The 22,960-nt window shown below is 36.7% G+C and overlaps 2 protein-coding genes across 7 annotated transcripts in view; both read left to right on the top strand.

Moving 5' to 3' along the window:
* Positions 1-13,290, top strand: part of NCK1 (NCK adaptor protein 1) — a 68,963-nt gene extending 55,673 nt beyond the window's left edge. For 3 of the 4 annotated variants that reach the window (XM_032487925.1, XM_032487933.1, XM_006177455.3), the window contains 2 exons: positions 9,009-9,721; positions 11,753-12,447. In XM_032487925.1, the coding sequence (XP_032343816.1) occupies positions 9,009-9,721; positions 11,753-11,947 (908 nt within the window). In that variant the 3' untranslated portion in view covers positions 11,948-12,447. Of the gene's footprint in view, positions 1-9,008; positions 9,722-11,752 lie in introns of all 4 variants that reach the window. The other variant, XM_032487942.1, reaches the window with a different exon arrangement.
* Positions 13,291-15,525: 2,235 nt separating this feature from the next.
* IL20RB (interleukin 20 receptor subunit beta) overlaps positions 15,526-22,960 on the top strand; it is a 34,895-nt gene continuing 27,460 nt past the window's right edge. Inside the window, exons 1-2 of one of the 3 annotated variants that reach the window (XM_032487951.1) lie at positions 15,526-15,887; positions 20,741-20,958. In XM_032487951.1, coding sequence (XP_032343842.1) covers positions 20,886-20,958 — 73 coding nt within the window. In that variant the 5' untranslated portion in view covers positions 15,526-15,887; positions 20,741-20,885. The remainder of the gene's footprint in view (positions 15,888-20,740; positions 20,959-22,960) is intronic. The other 2 variants (XM_032487959.1, XM_006177474.3) reach the window with 2 other exon arrangements.

Here is a 22,960-nt window from a genome sequence, read left to right as displayed (position 1 = left end):
TAAATGCCAGAAGCACTAGGAGGTAGGAAAATAATAACCATCATTGGTTGAGTACCTGCTGTGTGCTGAGTGTTTTTCCTATAAACTTAAAAAAATTCTTTACAAATATTTTCAGAGATAGGTACTTGCTACACACCACCATTTTACAAACAAGGAAACTGGAGTTTGAAGAAGATTAAATAACTTGACCAAGGTCAGATTAACCAATTCAGTAGCAGAACTGAAAGTTAAACTTAGGGTCTCTTTTGTTAGAATTTTCCTAGTGCACACATTATGACTATAGAGTAGGGAAAGGCTTAAGAGTCAGATAAGCAATGGACTGGGAATATTTGATGCAAAGAGGACTAATTGAGATTAGGAGGATAGTGATGAACTAACTGTGAAGTTGGGAGGAATTTAGAAAAGATAATACATTGATCTGAGGGAGCCTTCTGGTTGTAGAGTGATCTAATTGTTGCTGATTGTAACATAATTGAGAAATTAATAGATACTAATAAAGTACTTTTACATCTATTCTCTCACTGATAACCTGAGATTTGAAAGACCGTTTTTTAGCAGTGGAAGGGCAACAAATAGGTCCTTCCCAGAGATCTGTCAGCAGGGATAAAACAAACTGTCAATCATGTGTGTATTTGTTAGTCACTCACATGATAAACAGCAACACTCTATGTGGGCCAGGCACTGGAGAGAGTTAAAGAGGTGGTTAAAAACATGGTTTTTAATTTCCAGGAAGAAATACACATAGTGTTGATCGTTACAGTAAAAATACTTACAGAGAAAAGTAGTGGTACGAAGGAGGAGTACATCGACTTTGGAGAGAGAGAGAAATCTTCAGTGAGAAGACATTTTGACTGAGTCTTGAAGAATGAGAATGGGAAGTGTTTTAGGCAAAAAACATCATGTGCCAAGTCTCAGAGCCTTGAAAGAGCATTTTTTGTAAGAGGTTTTTTGTAACTGAGGAGCTTGTATAGCTGTAGCATTAGTTGAACAAGTATGAAGTCATACTCACAGGAGAGATCACAGAGGGCTTTGTGTTGCGTAGAAAACAAGTATTCTAAGCTTATGTTCTTTCTCTGAACTGTTTCTGGCCTCAAAGATCAAAATAGGTTGTTCTGGTGTTTTCTCACTTGGGACTTTAGTAGTTGGGTCTGTCTAAAAACTCTTTTTATTCTCTTTTTTGGACAAGGTATATAATTCATCTTAGACATTATATTTTTTCAGAATCAAAAGGAAAACATTTTGGAACTAGCCTTTATTTTCAGGTTTAAAATTTTATATTTGCTTATACCAGTATTCAGTTTAATCAAGTTAACAAACATTTATTCAGCATCAGCTGTGTATACAGTTCTAAATAGTCTAGGAAATGCAAAAAATGAGTGAGACATTGAAATGTTTCTCTGGAAGCTTACACTCTAGTAGATGGGCTTAAAAGGCAAACACAGGAAATTCTAACATACAAGTACCTCAGAAGTACAAGGTGCTGGGATGCTTAAAAAAGGAGAGCTTACATGTCATTGGGGGTGACGGTGAGAAATGAAGGATGTTGAGAAACACGAAGCAGGAAGGTGAATAAAATAATAAAGTTGTTAAAATAATAAAAACCCACACTTCTTGAGTGGGTAGATTTTTGAGAGACAAAAGTTTTAATAAAGTTTTGGGAAGAAATTAGCAAACAAGGTAAACTTAAGTCATGAAGGTGGAAACATCTAATTCAGGGGGTTTAAGTGGCCCATTTTTATTAAATGTAGAGCAGTTTCTGTGCAGGGCATTATAGAAAGATGCTTTTATTTAACATTTACTCTGTGTGCTATGCTTTATTTTATTCAGTTCTTACAAAACTCTTGTGCTGTTTCTTCCATTTCTGGACTCAGAAAAGTGAAATAGCTCCACAGTTAATAAGTAGCATACCTGGGATTTGAACCCAAAGGCTAATTCAAGGTCTGTGCTGTTTTCAGTAGTCTATAAGCCTGGAAAGGAAGGCTTGAGGACATCCTGAAGACTGCTGTAGATCCTAGGCAGAGTATTTCTCTTAATTTGACAGACAGGAGAACCACTCTTGGCCTTTGAGCAATAGGGTCATGTGATTGTAGCTATAATATAAGAAGATTAACTTCTTGTTGTGGTTGATGGGTTGAAGTGGAACAGATTGGATTAGTTAAAAACAAACAAACAAAAAACTAGTTACAGGGTAGTGAAGGCTTAAGCACAACAACATAGCCCTGAACTAGCACATGAAAAGTGGAAATGGAAAGTGTTGGCAGAAAGGACAAATGACTTTAAGGATTTGATGTGGGAATCTTCTAAGAAAATAATTTTTATGAGGTAAAAGTTATGAAGTTAACTATTTTAAAGAGTACAGCTCAGTGGTATTTGGTTCATTAACAGTGTTGTGCAGCCATCACATGTAATTCCAAACCATTTTCATCACCTCAAAAGGAAACCCCGTTCCCATTAAAGAGTCACTCCCATTACTCCTCTCCTTCAGCCCCTGGCAACCACTGATCTGCTTTCTGTCTGTATTGATTTACCTATTCTATTATATTATTTCATATAAATGGAATCATACAACATGTGACCTTTTGTGTCAGGTTTCTTTCACTTAGCATACTGTTTTGAGGTTCATCCATGTTGTAGTATATATCACTACTTCATCCCTTCTATGGCTGAATAACATTGCATTACATGGATATACCACATTTTGCTTATCCCTTCATTTGTTGATGGATATTTGGGTTGTTTCTTTCTTTTGGTTATTGTGAATAGCGAGACTATGAACAGTTGTATACAAGTATTTGTTTGAATACTTATTTTCACTTCTTTTGGGTGTATACCTAGGAGTGAAATTATGGTAGTTCTGTGTTTATTATTTTGAGGAACCATCAACTGTTTCCCACATCGTTTTACATTTTGACCAGTAGTGTAAGAGGGGATTCCTGTTTCTCTATTTCCCACCAACACTTTTTTTTTTTTCTTTTTTTTTTTGGTTTGGTTTGTTTTGGTTTTATTATAGCCATCCTAGTAGGATGTGAAGTGATATTTCATTGTGGTTTCGATTTGCATTTCCCTAATGACTAATGATGTTGAACATCTTTTCATGTGCTTTTTGGGGTATTTGTGTATCTTCCTTGGATAATTATTTATTCAAGTCCTTTGCCCATTTTTGAGACAGGTTGTTTTTCTTTTTGTTGTTGGGTTCTAAGAGATCTTTATATATTGTGGATATAGACCCTTATCAGAATTACAACTTTCAGATATTATTTTCTAACTCTGTAGGTTGTCTTTTCACTTTCTTGATAGTGTCCTTTGCACAAGTGTTTTTTATTTTAATAAAGTACAGTTTATCTTTTTTTTTTTTTTGGTTACTTGTGTTTTTGGTGTCTAGTGTAAGAATCCATTGCTAAATCCAAGGTCACAAAGACTTTTCCCTGTGTTTTCTTCTGAGAGTTTTAAAGTTTTAACTCTTATATTTGGGTCATTTATCCATTTTGAGTTAATATTTGTACATGGTATGAAGTTGGAATCCAACTTCATTCTTTTGCATGTGGATATCCAGTTGTCCCAGCACTGTTTGTTGAAGAGACTATTCTTTCCCCCACTAAATGGTCTTGGCACCCTTGTCATGGTGAAAGTCAAAAGTTAGTTGACCATAGGTGTATGGGTTTATTTCAGGACTCTCGATTCTATTCCATTGGTCTGTTTGTGTCTTCCTTTTATGCCAGTACCACACTGTTTTGATTACTGTGGCTTTAAAAAAATTTTTTTATGTTTAATTGAAGTATAGTGGATTTACAGTGTTGTGTTAGTTTCTGGTAGTACAGCATAGTGATTCAGTTATTTATATATATATTTCTTTTCATATTATTTTTCATTATAGGTTTTTACAAGATTGAATATAGTTCCTTGTGTTATACAGTAGGACCTCATTTATCTATTTTCTGTATAGTAGAAAATAACTAGTATCTGCAAATCCCGAACTTCCAATTTAACGTTCTTCACCTGTTTTCCTTCCGGTAACCATAAGTTTGTTTTCTGTATCTTTGAGTCTGTTTCTGTTTTGTAAATAAGTTCATTTGTGTCTTTTTTTTTTTTTCAGATTCCATGTATAAGTGATATATGGTATTTGTCTTTGTTTGACTTCACTTAATATGATAATCTCTAGGTCCAACTGTGTTACTACATTATTTCATTTTTATGGCTGAGTAGTATTCCACTGTGTGTGTGTCACCACATCCTCTTTATCCATTCATCTGTCAGTGGGCATTTAGGTTGCTTCCATGTCTTGGCTATTGTAAATAGTGTTGCTATGAACATTGGGGTGCATGTATCTTTTTGAGTTAGGTTTTATCTGGAAATATGCCCAGAAGTGGGATTGCTGGATCATATGATAACTCTATTTTTAGAATCCATGTTCTTTGATTGGAAGAATCAACATTGTTAAAATGGCTGTACTACCCAAGGTGATGTACAGATTCAGTAGCTTGTATATCTTTATCAATTTTACAATTTAACTCTAAGAGGGTAATATTATTTCCCTCACTTTCAAATTTTGTGGAGAACCGACTACAGAACCAAGTCCTAAACACCTTCTTTTCCCAAATTAGTTTGTTGTGCATGTAAATCCTCAAGAGGGGTCAGAAATATTGAAGTAAGAAAGTATTGCAAAACAGTTAAGAAACATGAATACAGTTAACCGGAAAAAAATCCATGTCATCTCTTGAAGGTGAAAAACTAAGCAAAAAAAGAATGGAAATGGAAAAGGTCTTATTTTTAGTTTTTTAAGGAATTTCCATACTGTTTTCTGTATGGCTGTACCAAACTACATTCCCACCGACAGTGTAGGAGGGTTCCCTTATTTCCACATCCTCTCCAGCATTTATCGTTTGTGGACTTTTTAATGATGGCCATTCTGACTGGTGTGAGGTGATACCTCGTTGTAGTTTTGATTTGCATTTCTCTGATAATTAGTGATATTGAGCATTTTTCATGTACCTATTGGCCATCTGTATGTCTTCATTGGAGAAATGTCTATGTAGGTCTTCTGCCTGTATTTTGATTGGGTGTTTTTTTTGTTGTTGTTGCTATTGAGTTGTATGAGCTGTTTGTATATTCTGGAAATTAAGCCCTTGTCATTTGCATTGTTTGCAGATATTTTCTCCCATCCGTAGACTGTCTTTTCGGTTTGATTACTGTGGCTTTGTAGTAAGTTTTGAAATTGGAAAGTGTGAGTCCTCTAACTTTGTTTTCCATTTTCAAGATTGTTCTGGCTATTTGGGGTCCCTTGCAATTCCATGTGAATTTTATGATCAAATTTTTACATTTCTGCAAAAAAGGGGTGTTGGTACTTTGATTACCATTCCTTTGGATAGTACATTTGTTCCTCGGTACCTGCAGGGGTTTGGTTCCAACTCTCTTGTAGAACTGTCAATTTCTGCTTTTAATTCTGTCATTTTTTGCTTTATTATATGTCTTTGGGTTCTGTTGTTAGGTGTGTATGTATTTATATTGTTATATCTTCTTGATAGATTTATTTTTTTCCTCAACATACAATGTCCTTCTTTGTCTCCTGCAACAGCTTTTGTCTTAAAATCTGCTCTCTTTTGGTTACCGTTTTCATGGAATATCTTTTTTTTATCCTTTCACTTTCAAACCTGTCTGCATCTTTAAATCTAAAGTTGAGTTGAGTGTCTTACAGATAGCATAGAATTGAATTGTAGTTTTTAATTCATTCTGCCAATCTTTGCCTTTTAATCCAACATTTAAAGAAATTACTGATAAAGAATGCCTTTTGCTATTTTGCTGTTTGTTTTTTTATGTCTTATACCTTTTTTCTCCTCCTTTCTATTATTACTGCCTTTTATAATTGATTTTTTAATGATGTATATTTTGTTCCCTTCTAATTTCTTTTAGTATGTATTTAGTTTTTCTTTAGTGATTATCCTGTGGATTACAATTAACATCTTAACTTTTACAGTCAAGTTTGAATTAATACAAACTTAGCTTCAATAGTATGCAACAATCTGCTCATTTGCATCTTCAATCATATAGGAATGAAAGAGGACTTAAAAGCTAAAAATACAATACTACTCACTTTTATATTTACAAATGTAGTTACCTTTACTACTGTTCTTCATATGACTTCAAGTTACTGTGTAATGTCCTTTCATTTCAACCTGGAGGACTCTCTTTAGCTTTTTTTTTTTTTTTTTTTTTGGTATCACAGGTATAGTGTGACAAACTCCGTCTGTTTTTGTTTATCTGAGAGTGTCTTGACTTCAGTTTTAAAGGACGTTTTGCTGGATGTAGAATTCTTGATTGGCAGTTTTTTCTTTCAGCATCAGATTCTATCTTGTACCTATGGTTTATTGTTGCTTCTTATTCTGGGTTGTTTTGTTTGCTTGTTCAGTGACTTTTCTAAACTATTTTGTGAAATCTGTGTCATTGTGTGACTACTGAAATCTGTGTTCTGTTTGCTTAGTGGTCAGCTAGTGTTTTGATAGAGTTTTCTTAAACACCTGAAACCAAAAGGAAAAAGGAACACTCTTTCAATGCTTACTTAGCCAGGCCATTTACAACTCTGCTGTAGACTTTACTTACTGCTTTTTCACAGCTTGAAGGTCAGCCATAGGTGAAATCTTAGGGTCTCCTTAGGTCTTTGCTGAACATGTGCCCAGCTCTGGCTATGTGTGTGGCTTTTGTGATTTTCTGGTATACACAGGGGCTTTTAAAAGCCCTTATTACCCTCTGTATATCCTTTCTCAAACTTTTCCTTCCCAGAGTTTTCAGTCTGTTCTTTGTCCTAGTTATTGTTTCTTGCCCTCGGCTGCTGCATCCATTAAATGATTTCAGCAAAAGACACCCTAGCCATTGGGATGCTGCAAGTCAAGCGAAATCAAGGCAAGCCATTATTGCTGGTCCTTCAGGTAGCTGCCAGACAGGTTGAAACCCACAATTACAAATCTTCGTGAATAAGAACTGTGTTGCTGTCTCGGCATTAGGAGTTCAGGTTGCTGTCCTCACAGCCACCCCTGATTTGGGGAGATGTTAGGCAGGCAACTTAAAATGCCACAATTCTCTCTTACTACAGAGCAGCAGTCTCTTTCTTATATAAGCCTTGCCCTAGTTTTTGTTAAGTTTTTTACTAGATTCTGGAGTTCTGCAAAAGTTGATTTTGACAGTATTCACCAACTCATTAATTACTCTTTTGGAGGGATAAAGCCCTGGAGTTTAAGTCCAAGCATGGCATCTTGGGAAGCACTTTCAACTAAGGAATCATCCACTAATTTTTTCAGCAAACAATCACTTTGTTCCTGTTACTAATATAGTTACTTCTAAGTGCTGGAAATATAAGGCCGTAAGATCCAGTTTACTGCCCCCAGGAATCTCACTCTTTTATTAAGATGGGTGAGTAAACAAGTACAGTGCAATTTTATAACAAGATTTAGAGAAGCCTAGACAGAGGAACACGAGTGTTTAAACAGGTCATTAGGGAAAACAGGAGACTCTCAGGAAAGTTATAGAAGAAGAAAATGTTGGAGAGAGTAATCTGGGATCTTGACTGCTGTGTAGAGAGTTTGAAAAGACTGAGGGGCTCTAATAGGGGCTGATTTGACAATGAAGAGATGACACAGTTTTCATAAGAATGGTTTTAGTTGAGTAGTTTTGGTGGAGATAGAGGACCAGATTATAAGGAGTTAGGAGTGAGCGAGTGAGTAGTGAAAAAGATGAAAGAAAAAGGGAAGACAGCTTTCTAAAGAATGGTGTCGTTTAAAAGGATTAATAGAGTTGATGTAACTTTATTTTGGAATTGAAGTGATCTACGTGTGTTTTTAGACAATAGAAAGGAATGAGTAGGAGGGAAACAAGGATGGCTAAGAGTCCCAAAAAGAGGCAGGGAAGATGGTATTCAGAACCCAGAAGGATCAAAAGTTGGAAACTTGGGAGAAGAAAAAGAATAAGGATAATTAGAAAGAATTTTGAGATAGTGAGAAGGTATTTGAGAAATTTTACCTAGGAATGCTTTACTTTTCTCAATAAAAGTAGAACACAAAACCTTGTGTTAAGAAGTAAGCAGTAGTGAAAATGCCTGACTAAAGTTGATGGAGCATACATTTGTGATAGTATCATTTGGTAATTTTTTTTTCATTTCTTTTAACAAATATATATTAAGCATCTACTGTGTACTAAACACTATATGAGGTCCTTGGGATTAAATTCATGAACACAGTCAACAAAAATCCCTACCCTTGTGGAGCTTATGTGTGAATCGGGTGAAGGGAGACAAGCAAGTAAACAGTATAGTATTTTAAAATAAACGTGAGGTAAATAATGCATCCTGGGTCAGGGGACTAAGAAAGTAAATGAGAGGATTACTTAGACATAGCTACAATTTTATGTTGCATATCAAGATGTAATTTAAGTTACTGTTTTATTTCTATACAGTTAGTTATAGAATCTTGGTTAATGAAGTAAGACAAGAAGAATATGGGTTTGGTGGAGCCTTTATGTACTTAGATTGTAGATATGAGAGAAGTAACCTTATATTTACATTTAAGAGAAAATTCGTTAATTTAGGGCAACTTTATAATTGTTATGCAATTATTTCAGGGCGTTTGACACGAGAAAAGACGGTAAGGTAAAAAGGTAAACTGTCATATAGTAACTGTAGTTAAGTGTTTGGTTATGAAAGAATTTGTGAAAGGGGTCAGAAGGAACAAACCTCCAGTTATATAAAATAAAGAAGCCATGAGGGGAAAATTGTGCTCTACACTGGAATTTGACACAATATTTGTAAAATGACTATAACTCAATAAAAAAAATTTACAAGAAGAAGAAGAAGAAGCCATGAGGTTGTAAAGAATGAAAAAAACAAGGGAGGGAGGGATTTGTTACCTTAGTTAAAAGGCTTAAAAGAATTACAGAGTTGGAGATCCATTTTTAAATAATTAATAAGTTGGTGTTTTGATTATCATTTTATATTCTCTTCTCATTACCCCTTTTTATTTATACAGGCATTGGAAAAGTGAAAAGAAAGCCTAGTGTGCCAGATTCTGCGTCTCCTGCTGATGATAGCTTTGTTGACCCAGGGGAACGTCTCTATGACCTCAACATGCCTGCTTATGTGAAATTTAACTACATGGCCGAGAGAGAGGATGAATTATCATTGATAAAAGGAACGAAGGTGATCGTCATGGAGAAATGCAGTGATGGGTGGTGGCGGGGTAGCTACAATGGACAAGTTGGATGGTTCCCTTCAAACTATGTAACCGAGGAAGGGGACAGTCCTTTGGGTGACCATGTGGGTTCTTTGTCAGAGAAATTAGCAGCAGTCGTCAATAACCTAAATACTGGGCAAGTGTTACACGTGGTACAGGCGCTCTACCCATTCAGCTCGTCCAACGATGAAGAACTTAATTTTGAGAAAGGAGATATAATGGATGTTATTGAAAAACCTGAAAATGACCCCGAGTGGTGGAAATGCAGGAAGATCAATGGAATGGTTGGTCTGGTGCCAAAAAACTATGTTACCATTATGCAGAATAATCCCTTAACCTCAGGTTTGGAACCATCGCCTCCACAGTGTGATTACATTAGGCCTTCACTCACTGGAAAATTTGCTGGCAATCCATGGTATTATGGGAAAGTGACCAGGCATCAAGCAGAGATGGCATTAAATGAAAGAGGGCACGAAGGTGATTTCCTCATTCGTGATAGTGAATCTTCGGTAAGTTGGTTTTCAAAGGTAAATGGAAATAGAGCTCTGACTATTAAAAAAATAGAAGATTGCAGAGGTTAAGTGGCTTTCCTAAAATTAACCAGATGGTAGTAAGTTGGGATATAAGCATAAATATTCTGAGCAAAAGTCAATATTCTTTCCAGGTGTATTTATGTTTACTGAAATATAATCCCACACTGGATTATTTGGCCTTGTCTAGTTCAGCTGGTTTTGCCTTCCTGAAATATTTTCTGTTGCATTAAACTGAAAAATGAAGAAAATCGAACACTGGCTTCTTTGCTGAGAGTAGAACAATGCAGTAGACCAAACTGGGAAAACATTCTTCAATTGCATATTGGGTGCACTGTCATCCTTACAATAACAGAAATCCATAAGTTTAAAAAATTGATATTTGAGTTTTCTCTATAAATTGGTTGTTTGGGTGTACTTATTATGTACCCCAGAAATCCATTTAAACATGCACTGTATTTGAAGTGCATCTGCAATAGAAGATAAATTCTGTCCTAATACTGGTAAAACTATAAAACCATAAAAATTGAATAAGGAGGTAGCTATGTGGACTCTCTTGGGTACTATGCAGGATATTAGAATTTGATGATATTCATTTCCCTTTAAAATGGCCTTTAGTTTTCCTTGATAAAGGATATCACTCCTTTCCACTTTTAAAATCATAATTAGTATTGGCTTTGTGTGTATGTAGTTGTACAAAAGTGAATGTGATTGTACAAAAAGGTTGAAAGAGGAAAACCTGTGCATGCGTGCGTGTAGGGGAGAGAGGAAGGCAAGACTGAAATTAATTGAACTGCCCAATGTGAAGTTCAGTGAACGGAGGGCTGTACATAACCCCTCAGGAAGAACAGGTGGTTGATGACAGGGAGAAGTGGGTGGGATTTGTTTTCTGTTAGATGCCTGACCTGACCCTGCTTTCCAAGACAAGCACTGGGTGGAGAAGTTAGGAAGGCAGTGACCCTGGATTAATAACCATTAGTATAGGATGTTTCCAAGAAACCTACTGTTTGAAACTTTGGCAGTACTGCATAAGACACTTCTGTGGTTGATATAAACAATATAAAAGAATGTTAGGTTAAGAAAAAAGAAGACTAAGAAAGTAGCTTGGTTACAGAGTACTGTATATTTTCTTGTGGGTAATTAAGCATAGATGTTAACCAAAATATACCATTATTTTTAGTAGTAGAATTTTAAAAGTAGAGGTCTCAAATAGGCATTTTTTTTGACCTGCAGAGTGTTTTTTAAACATTTTAATTCATTGTCAGCATTTAAATATTGGGATATTTATTAGAAAAATTTAGACATCAGACTTCCCTTTTAAAATTGGAAGGCCTGTCAGCATTGAGCCATATTCCTGCAAGGCAACAATTGCAGCTAGCTAAGTGGCCAGCCACCTCCTTTAGAGGCCACGCACTGTTGTTCCCCATAGCCACCCTATCCCTTGTCTACATTTCTTTTTTGCCCCTTGTAGGCATTTGACTTTATATCCTTTTACTAGCATTTATATTAGTTCTTATTTCTGTGTTCTTCATCTTTGAGAATTCAGACTATTATGTCAGCTACTCTGTAAGACCGCTACTGTTAGCTACTAATTGAAAGGGGTAGATGTCTTGGACTTTGTCGTGTGTTTCTCCAGTAGTCCGAATGGAGAGAAGATAGCTCTTACACTTGAGATGTTAAACTGAAGAATTTGCCCTGGGCGTTAAGTAGAGAGTATTCGTTAAGAGACTTTGGAGTCTGACTTCTTAGATTTGAATCCTGGATCTTTTTTTTTTAAACTCTCTTTTGTTAATGGATGATCTTGGGTAACTTAGTTCTCTTCAACCTTGATTTTTTTCAACCGTAAAATGGGTTTGTTTTGAGGAATAAAGGAGATAGATAATTCATGTAAATAATTTAGCATCATGCCTCATACTTAGTGCTCAAGTTTTAGCTATTATTAGTTTAATATAAAAATACTAATAGATGTCTTTCAAAATGCTTATCTGACATGTTTTTTTTCTCTTTTAGCCAAATGATTTCTCAGTATCACTAAAAGCACAAGGGAAAAACAAACATTTTAAAGTCCAACTAAAAGAGACTGTCTACTGCATTGGGCAGCGTAAATTCAGCACCATGGAAGAACTTGTAGAACATTACAAAAAGGCACCAATTTTTACAAGTGAACAAGGAGAAAAATTGTATCTTATCAAGCATTTATCATGATACTGCTGACCAGAAGTGACTGCTACACAGTTTTAATTCATCATGTAATTGAAGACTGAGAAAATATCAGCCCAGTCATCCTTGACTGGAAATTGCTGTCTCTAACTCTATATGAGAATTGACTATATAGTATATAAGTATTTTTTATTATAATTCAGCTCATACATATATACTACATATGCCAAGCATCTGCATAGAGCAATTTCTTATCTTTGGTCTTCTGTTTTATTGTTTTCTTTGCTGTTTTTCTCTTTGCTTCTAATATTAAGGTTTTATATTTTAAAAATGATGCAGATCAGAAGTCTTTATATGGAAAAATTTCTTTTTTGCCTTTCCTTTATTTCCTTATAAGGGCACCACCTTAGTTACTTTTGCAGTGGTCTTCATATAAAATTATATCAGTTATATCAACATATGGCATATGCTAAAATACATTTCTTGGAGAGTTGATAATCTTTTCTGTGACTAAATAGCAATAATAAATGGAAAATTGGAAATTATTTTCAGGTATTGTATTTGTCACAAGCCACTGTAAATATGAAGTATGTTGTGTCTGCTATTATTTTCAAAATTCATTCATCTTCAGTGTAAAGCAAAACACATGGGACAGGTTAGAAAACATAACTTGAACAATTTAGATTTACAGCTGTTGGAAACAAAAATCTAAATTCCTAAGGTTTTTTTTTTTTTTTTTTTTGTGCTTCTCTCTCATCTGGTTATTCAAAAGAATAAAGCAGTCTCTGAGATATTTAGCTTTTCAAACTATAAATAGAGGCTCTAGTGTAATTTTTTTCCCCAGTGTTATTTTACCAGAGTGTCTTGTATTTGAATATGTTGTATCTCTGTCAGTGTGAAAAAAGCTCTGGCCAAATTTTGAGCAAGTAGGAGGCAATGAGATACTTGGCTCCCCCTCATCCCTCCCCTCCTAAACATCAGTAATTATCAGGTATAATATTTATACTATCTTCATTTTCATCTTTTAGCTTTTGAGTTTTGTTGACTGGGACACTAAAATTGATGTATACCTGAGGAAAAGTTAATGGTTAGGGAAAATTATTTTTAGGATCTTATTTTTACAGGTCCTTCTATTATGTTTTTGGTTATCAAGCAGAAATTTGGGTGTACAGAGGAGAGGCTACTATAGAGTATTGAGTCTACTTCCGTAGGTTGTAGGTTCTATCCAGTTGTAGTTTATGGTCACACCTTTCCCCCCATTATAAATTCTGGAGGTTTAATTTAAGCAAGGTAACCTTCAATGTTTTAATTAAAAACACCTGCTAAAACCACAAAACTTAGTAAACAGTAGGAGGTCATATGAGATTTTGAAAAATGTCCCCAGTACCGCCTAGGCAAATGAATATTTCTATTCTTTAACATGTTATATACAAGACACCAGAATTATTGATGTTAAAATTAAAGTCATCTAATTCGTGAGGTTTTTGATTTTGGTGTTTTTAAAATGTGTTTTATTTTAAACGTTTGTTTAATTCTCTAAAACTTTAAATCATTTAGTTTTACATTGCCACTGGGTGGCAGCCCTGGCTTCTCCCACTAAGCAACAGCAGTCAGTAAATATGATTAAGACATTGATATACAATTTTTTATCTTCATTACATCTGTTTTTAAAACCTTTTGATTCATATTTCACTTATCTTTCTCAGCCTCCCTTTGTTTATTAAGGTGAGAATTAGTAGGCAAATTTAATGGAAACAAAATGTATGCTTACCTTTCTTTTTTGCTATAAAATCACTTGAGTATAAATTGAAGGAAATAGTTTAAAGTTGTTGTAAAATGACTGGGTAGTAAACATCTTTTTCATTTTAAACCAATACTTTATGATGCTTTCTTTTTATTTTCCATCTCTTTGTGGTCCCCCCCCTTCAGTCTTATTTAAAAAATGGATGTATGTTTTAAAAAAGGGGGGAGGGGAGAGCAATTAATATTTTATATCACAGACATGAGCTATTTATAGCAAACCCCTGCTGAGCTGATGTTAAGTATTTTGAGACAGTAGCTAGGAATGGAGTAGCACTGGAAGAATCCATATTTCTGTGCCATAATTAGATTTATGGTAACTGGAGAATTCCTAGATAGTCCATGTGTACCAATAATAGTTATTGTGTACTCTTCTTATTATGTGATGAAAACCTCACTGGAAACTAGTTAATTTTGTACTTTTAACATTTTATCAGTTTTTTAAGGTCTTAAACCAACCTTTACATCAATGACTTTTTAAAGAGCATGAATTAATTTTCTTAAGAACTAGAACTATCTTAGAAAACAGCTACATAGCTAGCTAGTAGCAAGACTTGTATTAGAAACCAAGTTACCTTATTCCAAGCCTGGTATACCCTGTATCATGACACATTGGCCTCTGTGTGCTTGTTTTTAGACCAGGAGGAGAATCCTAGGAAGAGCAGTGTTAGAGAAATTTTCTTCCACCTGTGAAGAGGTGCTTAACTATCAATTTAAATTTCATAACACACATTTCCCTACCCAACCCACATCTACAAATAACTTCTCCAAATCTTGGAATTACATAAACTCAGCAACAGAAAGCCATTGCTGCTGTATCTGTTACTTGGTCATAAGTCCTTAAGTTCAGCTGAATGTTCACACATCATTGATACACAGGAACACAAGGCACCTGGCACTATTAAAGGTAGCGTGTCACAGATACATCACTTAATAAAATAGGAAGGCCTAAGTGCGATCCATTGCCATTGCTGGAAGAATAGAAAGCCTAGCAGATGAGCAACTTGAGTTGTTAGAATGTTATCCTCATGGATATGTGGACCGATTAATGGCATATAAGTTATCTCTAGCATTATTGCTTTAATTCTGTCATCTAATCCAAGATTGCAAGAAGCAGGGCCACTTCCATCTGTGTGGGTACCTTTGTGAGAATCAGGAAAAGGCACCTCTTCCCCTGGCAAGCACAGCCACTTTTGTTGTTGTGAAGCCCAAAGCTTACCACCACTACCCTTCCCCTATCTTGCAAGGTGCCCTGCTCGAGATACAACCAAATAGGAATGCAGTTCAACCCACACTGCTTAAAAAAATAAATTGTTAACATTTAAAAATCGAGGTATTTCACATAAAATTCAGAGTTCTGGTTTGCCCTGAAAAATGAGAAGCTGATAATACTGAATTTGAATTCCTGTAAAGTGACTACAAGGTAGTATGGATGGTCCTTTTATTTTTACCAATGCACTAGGTAAAAAAAATTAAACTAGTGTAAATAAGTCTCTTTCCCATCCTTTATCTCCCTAGTTCAAATCTCCAAGTGCAGTTACTGTTACTTCCTGCTTTTCCTGTAACTTGGAGTTTTTGGTTTGGAATCTGGAAACTCACTTTTCAGAAACATGTCAATGAATTAGCAATGTAGTGTTACAGTGTGCTTTAATTTTCCCACTTTCACATTTTGCTGGAAGATAAAGGGATCCTTTGTAATCTTGTATCTTTTAACTGTTTTTGAATGGCTTCACAACTGAAGTCACTTCTAACAAAGCACATTTGATAAAGGGTAGATGACTTCCTCGTTTTATGTTTGGAATAGCATCCAGTGGACTTTTTGAAAATGCCATATTACAGCTGCGGAAAACCAATATTTTATTCTATTGCAAGGCAAGGTGTAGGAGCTCCTCTCTTCTGATAAACTGGTTCTTTTGGTTTAGCAAGTTTATATGACTCAACTTCTAAACGCTTACAGACCAGAATGCTATGCATACTGCACACCTCAGTTTCTTGCTGCTACATGACCTAAAACCAAATGACTGAAGAACTGAAATGTATTTTCCTAGTTTACTAATGAGTGATTCTTTTGAAAGTATATAGAGTTTGCTGAGACTTGTTTAATAAGTAGAACATAAATTGGGTATGGTGAGGTTTTGAAGAGCAGGAGGAGGAGTTTTAGTTATCATTGGCCGTGTTCTCACAGGTAAATATTTTAAACCAAAGTGTCTTTTTTTGAGAATATGTTTGTTGGCCAGGGCACTTTCACTATCTCAGAAACATCAGAATTGGCCTGATGCCTGCAATGGCTTAGCCCGAACATTTAATTTACTTAGGACTGGCTGATTTTTAAATGTTTCTACTCAGATTACTTCTTAAGCTGTTTTTAAAGCTCATGGAAAAGCTGGTCTCACTATTTTGGAATAACGTTGCAAGTTTTATTTGTAGTTACAGCTACAGAAGACAAAGAGCACTCAATTTTCTCTCTCCGTGTTTTCTTGTACCTCATGGAATGATAATGACTTTCAAACAGGAAAACAAACATTAAAACTAGACAAAAATAAACATCTAAGGTAGTTAAGATAATTGCTTTAAATAAATCTCTAGGCTAAGATAATATCTTAAACTCCGTAGAAAATTTGCTTTGGGGAAATTATGGGGATAGGTGGATTCCAGAATGAGACTGAAGTGTTGTCTATTTTAGGTTGAACACTGGCATGGTTATTGATATTTTTTGAATGCTTGTAAGAGAAATTAATCCCTGAATAAGCATGCCTTTTCTCAGAACAAGTAATGACAAACCTTTACTTGTTTTGGTATGTTTTCTAGACTATAGGTAAGAGGATGTAGAAAACAAATACTGTTTTCATCAGGGCATATACTAATTACTTGGTATTGACAAGAAAAGTATGTTTTCTCTGTAACATCTATGTGTATGATCCTGTGTCTGTTTAGCTTTTGGAGACATTTATCAGCATCCAAGCAACTCACCTCAAATATTTGTGCAGGTGCTGGACCAATCTAGCAATATGATAGTGAAGAAAACGGACAAAGTCATCCAAAAGCTGTCGTAAAACTTACATTTCTAGTGGTGTAATGCCTGATGGAGAAGTGCTATGAAGAAAAAAACAGAATGAAGGGTTGGAGAGTGAGAGCGGGGTGTTAATTTGTATAGGATGGTCAAAGGAGGCCTCTGGTTAAATTGGTCTTGAGCACGTATGCTTCACTTAATAAAATCACTGATGACTAGGATTAAATGAGTGAAAGTGAAAATACAGCAACCAAAATCATTTGAACATTACATTAAGATCTTCACTATTACAGAGTATTGTTTCTAGTTTTCAAATTTGAAGATTGAATAAAATGGTATTTGTTTTATTTAAATGTGGAACTTTTAACTACAAAGTGCAATTCTGAGTAAGGCCTGATTCTCCATCTCAAGAGGAGTTGTTGGGAGAATGTCGCATAGAAAAGAGCCAGTTACAACTATAGGAAGAAGGACAGCTGGACAGACAAGGGTTTTCATTCATCACACCCTAAGGAAAGAATTGAGATTAAGGGAGGTTAAATTCTTCACTGGTGGCCAGACAATAAACTAGGAAGGAAACTGAAAAAGTAAAATATGTTCAGAGAAGGGCTGCAAGAAACCTGAAAACTAAAGCGTGAAAGTTTGTGGAAGTGATACCTGGAGCAGATTCAGTGGAAGTGGGAGTTAGAAGAATCTAAGACAAGGAGAATGCTACTGTTTAAATACCCTGTGTTGTGTTACTTCCAGGAAAAAAAAATTGAGACAGCGGGTTACAATTAAATGTGAGATGCTAAAACACAGGACATAGATATTTAGGAATCTTGGTAAAGGGAAGAGAACTATTCTGTGCTAAGTAGGACAAGGAAGGGTTATTGGAATTAATTAACCATGTAGTCCATGTCGGCACCAGGACCTACCCTGCACTTGCACAACCCTAAGAGTGAGTGCCTCAAATTTTTTGCCCTGGTGCCTCCCTTGCTTAATTCTAGTCCCAACCTTATGGGGCTCAGAGAGCTTAGGAGTCTTCCTTGACCATCAACCTCCTTTATCCCTCCCCACTCTATACCTTTCCATAAAAACCTTGTGTCTCCTTGCTTTTCCTTCCATAATTAAATGGCAAATAGTGTAACAGGAAAAAAAATTCATATTTCTAGACTGTGTACCTTATGTTAGGAAATAGCTTCATTCTTCCACCAGTGCATCTTCATACACGGATGATTGATCATCTTCAGCTCTGGAAGGCAGTGGAAATTAATGCAGGCAACAGGTTAGGATAGTTTGGTTTTGGCATGCTGCACAGACAAAAGATCACAACCAGCTGATGAGAGTGCATAGAAAGAGAAGTTCCTCAAAGCCAGAAGAGAAAGGCAAGATCAGAGTTGGGGATGTCCAGGCAAGGGTAGAGGCTAGCAGGTGCGGTATAGCCCTCAAGAAGTTCTCACTCAATGGCATGGGTCCTGCAGAGGTGGCTGGTTTGAGTGCCTTGTTGATTCATCAGCCAGTCCTGAGAGGGACTGTCATTCAAAAGCTTGTGGCAGGCAGGTAGCATTACCCTTCAGTGCCCCTAGATGTGTGCTGAGCCCAGGACAGAGACTCCTTGCAGTGGCTTGTGAAGAGTTGGCAGGCAGTATTGCCTTGTCAACATGGCAGTTCTGGGCAGGGGCATCCTGACAGGGACCCAGGCCTAGTTGAGCTAACTATCTTAAGACCTCGAGTTTTGGTGAACAACTTTCCTTCTTCCCCCGTAGCATAACTAAATGAGTCTTGATCTTTCTCCCATTTTCTGTTTACTTTCCTTTTCCTTTTCATCCTTAGTCTATTTTCCCTTCAACATTTCCATCCTTGGGCCTTGCCCATGCCATTCTCCCAATTGGAATGCTGAACTGCAAACTCACCCCTTCTATCCAAATCTAAATGGGTACATCCTTGGAATTCCATATTGAGGTCTGTCTGTTATCTAAACCTTTTGTTAATCTTCTAGATCACTCACTCACTGTTTTATGTCCCTCAAACACATTGTAAGCCCTCCTTTGGTGCTAATTGGAAGGCAGTAAGGTGAGTGAAAAGAACTTGGAGTTAGGCAGATCTCTGTCAGAATTCCTGTCTCCATCCCCGACTAGCTCTAAGATCTACAGTAAGTAAATTTCAGATGTGTCCTCATTTAAAAAGTTATATAATATATGGAAATGTGTATGGAGTTCAGGGATCAAGGAGAGCATGCACCAAGTGTTCTACCATGATGAGGTCAATATACAGATGAGGACACTAAAACAATTGTTCAAAACCACAACTAGTGACTGGCAGAGCCCGAATGCCAATCCAGACAGTCTGGCTCCAGAGTCCATGCTTTTAATGACTACCCTCTAATGGGTATCTCCAACCGGAAGCCTTTGCTGATTCAGTGGCCAAACTGAAAAATGGGTAGCCCCCAAAGGGCCAGTCAGAGCAAATAAGCCCTAATTAATAAATAATAGTTAATATTATTAATATGACAAATGGTTAATACAGCATTTGTGAAGACTTGTGTTCCTGGCACTGTGCTGATGTGCTTTGTCTGCATTCTTTAATTCCCACAACTATTATACAAGACATTGTATCTATTTTATAAAAATGGGGTTCATGGAGTTGCTTTCTTCCCCGTCACATCAAAAGAGCACTGCTTTTCTCATCCACTTCTCAACCTACAACCATCTGGATTCTGATCCAAATTCTCTGCTGAAACTCCTCTTACTGAGATTACAAATGATCTTCTAGGTGACATAAATCCAAGAGACATTTTCCAGTGATTGATTCAGTGACTCTTCTGCACCCCCCTTTGATGATCACTCCATGCTTCATCATTTCCAGGACCATAGTTTGTCCCAGGACCACCTCTCTGACCTATTTTTTTCCCCTTATATCTTCCTATTTCATTTTTCTTGTGTTGGTCCTTAAATGTGGATCTTCTCCAGGAACACACTCACACTCCTCCTTTAATCAAACAGTATAAAAAGATACACAGCACCACAAGAATTGAAAGCAATAGTTAAAATGTAGAAGCACCTCAAATGCCCATCAATGGATGAATGGATAAGCAAAATGTGGCATGTGGAATATTATTCAGCCATTAAAAGGAAGGGAATTCTGCAATATGCTACAAAATGGATGAACTTTGGGGACATTATGCTAAGTGAAATAAGCCAGTCACAAAAGACATGTGCTGCATGAGTCCACTTATGAGGTACTTAGAGTAGTCAAAATCGTAAAGACAGAAAGTATAATGGTGGTTGCCAGGGGCTGGGGGGAGGGAAGAAGGGGGAGTTCTTCTTTATTGAATACAGTTTCAGTTTTAGAAGATGAAAAGAGTTATGGGAACAGATGGTGGTGATGGTTACACAACAATTTGGATGTATTTACTACCACTGGACTGTATAGTTAAAAATGGTTAAGATGGTAAATTTTATGTTATGTGTATTTTACCACAATAAAAACAATTTTTTAAATCCTCAAACAAAAGATACTGCAAAGAGTCTCGTCCCCGTTTTCCTCCTCCGTCTTTCCAATCCCCACTCTCTTTGCCCCAGGGTAAATAATCTTGGTAATTGCTCTATCTCGGTCCATATTTTCTTTTTGCAAATGCAAGCAAATATGAAGTTATGTATTCTTCATCTCTTGACTTTTGAAAAATATTTAAAAAAATTTTTTAACTTTACTTTTTCTGAAGTAAGGATGTAGCAAAAAGAGCTGATCAGTACCCAGCTTGAATGTACTCACAAGAGGGAGACTTGGAAGACAATAGTTATCTGATGAGAGGATCAAATAATCTTGCCTTCTCACTACCAAGGGGTCCTCTAGGGACCAGCACGGTCCTCAAGGACAGAGCCTATGGTCCAGGTATCTCCCCCATGCACATTCATAAGTTCCCCAGAGCTGCCCTTTCTCTGGAACTCTTCGAGGCCACTCCCCCTGATGCAATACCTGGGTTTGGGCAGAAAGGAGAGTGCTTCACAGCCCGCCTCTTCTAAGCTGTCTGGGCTGGCTCTTCTTTTCAGAGTGATTCAGGTGTTACAGCGACTCAGACCTCAGGTCCAACATCTGAGTTCTGAAGCAAGAATGGCTGAGATGGACAGAGTGCTTCATTCTGGAAGGAAACAACGTTCCAGGTCAAGTTGAGTCTGCCAAACACAGACCCTCACGATGGTTCTGGAAGAAATCTCGACAAGTCTTATCATGTGGTTTTCCTACGCCTTGATTCCTTGTTTGCTCATAGGTAAGTATGAATCTGGCCAATAGTCTGAGACTCAAATATAGGTTAAGAAGGTGAAAAATACTTTCCCGGGGTTTGAGGTGTCAGTATATGCATCGAACATCTTATGTCTGTTTTAAAAAATCCTCTATCTAACAAAATACATGTGAATAAAAAGACATAATTTGCAACCTTAATATTGGGTACAAGTCATAAAAATTGGATTTCTCTTGTGGTCATTGCAGAAAAGGTAGCAGTCAAGTACTTCGTACCATTTAAAAAAAAAATTGGCTTGGGGCATTTTGCCTGCCGGTAAGATTACTCAAGTTTCTCTGTTCCACTCTTGGCTGCTTGCATCTACGTGTTTTATTGTTTCAAAATTGCAGCTCCTTAGCCTTTGATGTGTCTTCCTGTCAAATCACGTTTAAGAGATATTTCTCATTTGAATACTCTAAGGTAGTGGGCACTTGGCAGTGTTGATGGGAGTCTAGAGTATTTTCTCTCTTTCTTTTCTTTTTTAACACCGAGAACTACGTATTCTAGTGTAAGTTTAAATCAGGTAACAAATCAGTGCCGGGGTAATTAGCAAATGTTTAGAACTGACTTCAAAACCAAATCTATGCCTGCCTAGCTGAAAACCCTTCACAGTTCTCCATGTCTCAGCACATGATGTTCAGATCTGCTGTTTTTTTCATGACCCACTATATTCAAGCCCCAATCCTATTTCTCACTACTCCTTGGAAACAAGTATGGGCCACATGCAGCTGGAGTCTTCACGGCTGGCATGTTATACCCTCATTTCCTCCTCCTGGCCTTTATTGTTGTATTTTCCCACCAGAAAATCTCCAGTCCCTTACTCCATCCCAAACCCATCCTCCCATCATGATTCCAGATGGGTCCCTGCACCTACAGACCCTTTCCAGACCTCTCTCCTTTAACCCTTGACCGCATGCACTCTATTTCGGTGAGTTACTTCTGTTTCCTGCACTGAAGGTCTGAAGACAGGGCCTGACCATCTTTCCTGGTGTCCCCACAGCCCTTACCATAGGCTAAGCATGTTGGTTGACTGGTTAGTTAGTTGACCGATTGATTAGCTGGTGGGACAAACAAGTTGCCAGGAAAACACTCCTCCACTAAGCCAGAGGGAGAAGATAGGGAGACCGAATGAGAGGGGGAAAGGCCAGCATTTTCTCCCTATTTCTTTTAAATTGAGATATAATTGAGATATAACATTATGTTAGTTTCAGATGTACAACATAATGATTTGACATTTGTATGTATTATGAAATGATCACTGTAGTAAGTCTAGTCAACAGCTGTCACCATACATAGTTACACATTTTTTTCTTGTGACAAAGTCTTTTAAGATCTACTCCCTTAGCAGCTTTCAAATGTGTCGTACCCATGACATTTGTTTTATAACTGGAAATTTATACTTTTTGATCCCCTTCACCCATCTTTTAATTTAACATTTTCTTCGATGAGGCAGTCCAATATTTTAAGCCTTTTCCTGAAAACTATTTTAAAACAGACCCAGAGGTTAATGTGCTCTTCTGACACCTGTAAATTTACACAAGGGAAAAAAAAGAAAAAAACCTACCCCACCCCACCAACCAAAAAAAAAAAAAAAAAGTGATGGAAACCACAAAGATGTCAGAGCCAGAAAGACTTTTGTGTGAGTTTTGGCTTTTATCACTTGCTAGTTCAGTTTCACATCACATCACTTCAGTTTCCTCATCTGTAAAACTGTCAAAATAGCCACTTTGAAGTTGGGAGGTGTCACAAGAGATGATGCAAACAAAGGCGCTGTGAAGATGTCAGCGTGCCCACCCCAGGTTACTTATCATCTGTTGGTTATGCAAACAGATAGGGTGTCGGCAGATAATTGCTTTAGCTGAGGTCGCCTTTACGCAGTTTTGATCATTTCCTCTGGATTATGTAGGAGCCTGCAATGAATTCTGGAAATTCTAAATGAACTTCTATTACTTACCCTAGATCCCTGGGACAGATGGGTAGCGTTCTTGCT

This window comes from Camelus ferus, chromosome 1 (assembly GCF_009834535.1).
Source record: "Camelus ferus isolate YT-003-E chromosome 1, BCGSAC_Cfer_1.0, whole genome shotgun sequence".
Classification (NCBI taxonomy): domain Eukaryota; kingdom Metazoa; phylum Chordata; class Mammalia; order Artiodactyla; family Camelidae; genus Camelus; species Camelus ferus.
This window is presented reverse-complemented; position numbering and strand designations above follow the sequence as displayed.